This window comes from Carassius auratus, unplaced genomic scaffold, assembly GCF_003368295.1.
Source record: "Carassius auratus strain Wakin unplaced genomic scaffold, ASM336829v1 scaf_tig00217443, whole genome shotgun sequence".
NCBI lineage: Eukaryota > Metazoa > Chordata > Actinopteri > Cypriniformes > Cyprinidae > Carassius > Carassius auratus.
In genome coordinates this window covers 80,001-85,340 of record NW_020529072.1, presented here as the reverse complement: position 1 = coordinate 85,340, position 5,340 = coordinate 80,001, and the positions used below count along the sequence as shown (strand labels likewise).

Sequence of the window (5,340 nt, the reverse complement as noted above, 5' to 3'; positions counted from 1 at the left end):
TAATCACACTCACTCTATTTAGTGTTTGCTTGAGTTAATCAGATCTAAAGGCTCTTGCTGCGCTGTGTGCGTGTGTGTTTGTTAGTGTGACAAACACACACGCACGCACACACGCACGCACACACACAAACAAGCACGCACGCACACACGCACGCACACACACAAACAAGCACGCACGCACACACGCACGCACACACACAAGCAAGCACGCACGCACACACGCACACACACAAACACGCACGCACGCACACATGCACACATGCACACACACACACACGCATGCACGCACACACACACGCGCCGTTAAAGAGACTGATTGTTTGATTTGATCCTTGAGCTGATAAAGGAAAGCGGTCACATCTTCAGCTCTCTGCGGTCGAAGGGAAGCGTCAGTGTGGCTTCTGTGTGTCGAGTCTGATCCAGTGCAGGCCGTGTCGAGCGTATCGAACTAAAGCGCTCGTGGAGGAGGTCAGACTCAGAGGACCGACGGCTGAATCCAGCTCTCGCAGCAAACCTGCAACACACACACCACTGCACTCATTAAAACACCACAACAATCCTCACACACACACGTCTGACTCTACACTTTATAAAAGACCTACATACATCATCTTAATCTGCACACACCCAACCACAATTAATGTGATCCAACACATAAAGATGAACACTATTAATGCAGCATTCATTTAGTCTTCTGTAGCTCTGCTGAAGTCTGTTCTTCAGATCATATGGTTAATGCCCACAAACCAGATCCAGAATAAAACTGATCATTTTAATACTTACTTGCCATGAAAATGAAAATAAACTTGGAAAAAAGGGGAAAAGATTGAAAGAGCGTATTTTAATGGACTGATGGCACTACTGAACCTAACCCTAAATGAGGAAAGAGACGTTCAGCACGCAGCTGTGACCTCTGACCCCTTCTCACCGCTGCCTCGGAGAGCGATCTGGTCTGCCTGCTCCCAGATGTGGTGAGCGTTCAGGAGGAGCGTGGTGATGCTGACGTATGCTGCTGCCACCTGCTGGACCGGCTGAGGAATGAGCAGCGAGCCGCTCCTGAGGAGACAGACACAGCGGGGTGAGGAGAAGACCCATGGGACAGACCCGAACCCTAACCCTAACCCTAACTCACCTCGACACGGAGGGAGACGCAGACCACGACGAGCTCTGCAAACAAACACAAAGAGTGTGAGGCAGACATCAGACGTCTGAATAAACTACAGGAGACGGAGGAGCACGCACTCTGAAATGATCGGTGAGCATCCGTGAGTGTCTGAGCGCTGGCTCTCGTCTGGAGCGGAACATGGCCATCTGCAGCAGAGACTGGCACCGCATGCTGCACACACACACACACACACACACACGTGTCACTCGTGTTCAGACCCAGCTCTCCGTCTCTGCTGGGTCAGTGCTCACCACAGGACGCAGAAATCCCTCTCGTGAGCGCTGGCTGCCGGATCCGTGTAGTTCTTCAGCTTCAGAATGAACCTGGACACACCACAGCATCACTACTAGAGATGAACCATATTATCAGTGTCTCAATATCATCCTGGTCACATGACGATGTGAATCGATAGGTCTTTCAAACAAAAAGTTTAGGTTTTTATTTTATACATTTGTTTTTAGTCCATTGTGGTGTGGCACAGTGTCTGTCAAACTCAAAGCTTCATCTGTTTCTCTGCGTGTTGTAAAGTCAAACACACACTTGGTTCAGTTTTCTGCGTCTCAGTATCATCGATGCATGGCAATATTTTTTACCAGGATTTTGGAATATATAAAGAAATGTATAAATGGAATATATAAAGGAAAATAAAAAGTTAGTTGCTTCACCTTTCCTTTCATCTTTGTTTGTTTGAATTTAAGTTGTTTTGTTGAATTAAAGACAAGAAAAAAGTTGATAAAAAAAGAAAAAAGAAAAAGAGCATGGGTTGGAGCTCTTGAAACTCTCAAAATGCATTAGATAGAATGGTTTAACGTTATAATTATGTACAACATTTAGATTTCTTTTTTCTCTATTGTGGATAATCACATCAGTCTCTGGGCATCAGCCGAGTCTCACCTGATCAGCTCCAGCGTCTCGGAGAACATGGTGTACGCAGATTTGGGCGTCTGCGGCTCCGTCTCCATGGCCAGGCCACTCTCTGTGAACGACAGCGCAGCCTCCAGATAGCGCAGCGCTTTAGCCATCTTATCCGTCTGAGGAGCAGAGAAACACAGTCAGATCGAGCGTGGAGCTCACCACACAGCAGACTCAACAGAAGGGGTTTATAAACACCGTAGCATCTGCTTTGTGCTTCAGCTTTTTGGCTTCCTTCAAATGATCTTCCACTGAGAGTTTCCTGGGAACCAGAGGTCAGAGGTCAATCACAGAAACACTATGCACATGGCAAGTAACAAAGCCTAAAAGACACCTGTTTATTGTGTTTAAGGTGACATTGATCAGGAGGTTTCACAGATGATGTCAGTGAAACTGTAAATAAAGCCGTGCCGCACCTGCGATCAGGAAGCAGCGCTCGAGCTTCGGCTGCAGGAGGTTTCTCCAGGAGATCCTTGTGGCTCTCGCCCCTTTTCTGAGAAATTAAAACACTTCCTTACATCAGAACAGTAATCCCAAGAGAAATGTGAAGTGAGGATGTCTGCAGTACCTTCCCATGAGTCTCTGCTTTCTTCTTCCGGCCGTCAGGAGCCGCGGCTTGCTCTCTGTCCTGAGGAAGACCTGAGCTGTGTTTCACACTCTTCTTCTTCTTCTTCATCATCTTGTTGCTGTTCTCGACGGCTCTGAAGGAAACATGAAGAGTGTTCAGACGCCGTCTGTCAGACAGAGACTGTCAGGTACTTTCCGTTCCTCATCAGAGAAGCACCGGCGCTTACGTCACAGTAATGAACCTCACGAGACATGACACAAACACACTTTACCAAACATTAGTACAGTCAGAAACACTGAAACGGTCAAGAACGCATTGGCTTCAGTTGGTGGATCATGCCGAGACGCTTCAGGGGATGCACGACTGATTTCTGCTAGTCTTTCTTACTCGACTACTCGTTGTTCAGGCTACTGTAAATGAAAAGATATAGTTCTTATCAATAAATGCTTATTAATTCATATCCTAATTACATATGTAAATAATAAAAATAAAAAAACTCATAATTATGATATTATACGTTACATTTTCATGTAACAGCCAGTATTTGCATCTGTATTTGCATCTGTAACAATTACTAAATGATTTGTATCTGCATTCGGGTAGAACATCGTACATTTTTATTTTCATAGTTATCACCATTAAACTAAAATAATTATTCATTTCTAAAAATATATTTATAATGCAAGCAGAGAGATGTCATGACAAACGTTTAGTGATCATTTGAATAAGACTGAATCGATTCAATGCACACATTTTCACAACGCAGAACTAGTGAGTCTTTTTGTGAACTTCACTAAACAAATGTGTGTATGTCAGGCAAACCAGCTGAATATAAAGATGCAAAGATGTAGATAGAAAATGTATCCGTATCCAAGTTGATTATTAGTCTATTCTTGAGAGAGAACTGGTTTGGTTTGTGAGAGACTGAGACGCAGCGCTGCTGTTTGATTGGTGAGCGCGCTGTGCTTGTTCCATTCATGAGTATCATATCGTAACCTAAGCTTTAAATCATTGCCTTTTAAACATGTACACATAATATAATGTGTATGATGTATTATAGGTGATATTACTCTTGTCAAGCTCTGATTTGTGAGAGATGCACAGAGAGGCAACAGCAATGCTGTGTTTGATTTGCGCTCTTTTCATTCATTAAGCTTGCATTCGTGCACCTCAAACATTTGAGCAGAATTATTCCTTGTCAGTTTCTGAAGACATTATCCTTGCCTTTCCAAATTAAGTATTCTGCTTCGGGCACACCCCTAATTATTACATTACATATTTGAATTTTACATGCAACATAGATAAAGTGATAGAAAGTAACAGTTACACAAAGTATTGTAATCCTAAAATCCAAGTGTACTTGCAGTCTCTGTGCATGCGTTAGGGTTAAAGCATGCTCGAGTAGTGTTCCCGACAGTGCAGACTAGTGGATGAAGTACTCGATCACTCGACTAGTCTACACAAGCCCTAATACAGCTGTAGTTTTCAAAAGCGTCACAGAACCCCAGACATCCCATCACCATCATCATTATTATAACTTTCATAATACATTTCTATTAATATGGAAAAAAGTCTTGAGTGATCCCGGTTTGAATTAATTTTGGAGAGTATGTATGGCTCTGATTGGCTGTGTGTTTCTCTGACTCACTCTGATTGGTGGAGGTTCTGCTGAGAGGAAGATGAACGTTTTCTCTCTTTGTCCAGTTTCTGTTTCTTCCCTGAAGACTTTTCATCCCTCTCCATCTGCAAACACACACACAGCAAAATATGTCACACACAATAAAATGAGTGAACCTCAGATTCTGAGAGAATGTCTGTAATGGTTGACACTGCAGCAGTAGTGAGTCAGGCTCAGGGGTCAGGGGTCAGGGGTCAGCTGTGCTCACCGCTCTCTTGCGTCTCGACACGCTGCTGTTCTCGGTGTGAGGCGGAGCTGCTTTGGGCTCCCGAGGGATCCTGGAGAGCAGGTTCAGCTGGATCTTCACCAGCAGCGGTGGATGTGTTTGTCTGCTGATGTTGTTGTTGTCTGCTGGTTTTCTCTTCTGGTCTGTGTGATGTGCTGTATTCTTTCTCTTGTGTTTGGGTCTGTGTGTGGATGTACTCTCTAATAGTGGATCCTCACACATGATCGTGCTCCCCACAGTCTGTCTGAGATCGGACACTTTGCCGCTGTCAGCTGGGTCACTATGGCAAGTCTGTGACCCTGGAGCCTCAGTCCTTTCAGAGGAATCATGGGAGTTGGGCCTGATGGGGTCACATGGGCTCCTAGGGTTCTGCTGGTGACCCTTCCTTTCTAACCACCATCCTAAGTCCCAGTCAATCTCTTTCTGTGGCTAAACACACACACACATTATTAGGATGGCAAGAAAGTGAAGATGAATGTGCTCCTCTTACTCAACATGACAATATAAGTTGTATGCAAGAAACTCCTGTTTCTCATTTACATTCAAATTAATCTGTGTGTGTGTGTGCACCTGTGTGTGTGTGTGTGTGTGTGTGTACCTGTTTTTATATTCTGGTGGGGACTTAAACCTGAATAAACACAGACTCATGGGGACTTGTGTCACAGTGGGCAGCTAAATTGATGGCCCCACAGGTAAACAAGTTAATAAATTAAATAAGTTTTTTGAAAATCTAAAAATGCAGAAAGTTTCCTGTGGGGGGTAGGTTTACGTTAGGGTTGGTGTAGGGCCAA

General features: G+C 44.3%; 1 protein-coding gene across 1 annotated transcript in view; it reads right to left on the bottom strand.

Annotated features, from left to right (window-relative positions):
- Positions 1-209: 209 nt before the first annotated feature.
- LOC113100994 (AF4/FMR2 family member 3-like) overlaps positions 210-5,340 on the bottom strand; it is a 15,025-nt gene continuing 9,894 nt past the window's right edge. Inside the window, exons 9-19 of the mRNA XM_026265485.1 lie at positions 4,532-4,978; positions 4,294-4,388; positions 2,646-2,778; positions 2,494-2,570; positions 2,276-2,339; positions 2,060-2,196; positions 1,417-1,488; positions 1,243-1,336; positions 1,133-1,167; positions 929-1,056; positions 210-514 (exon numbers count right to left, since the gene is read on the bottom strand). Of these exons, the coding sequence (XP_026121270.1) occupies positions 390-514; positions 929-1,056; positions 1,133-1,167; positions 1,243-1,336; positions 1,417-1,488; positions 2,060-2,196; positions 2,276-2,339; positions 2,494-2,570; positions 2,646-2,778; positions 4,294-4,388; positions 4,532-4,978 (1,407 nt within the window). The 3' untranslated portion in view covers positions 210-389. The remainder of the gene's footprint in view (positions 515-928; positions 1,057-1,132; positions 1,168-1,242; positions 1,337-1,416; positions 1,489-2,059; positions 2,197-2,275; positions 2,340-2,493; positions 2,571-2,645; positions 2,779-4,293; positions 4,389-4,531; positions 4,979-5,340) is intronic.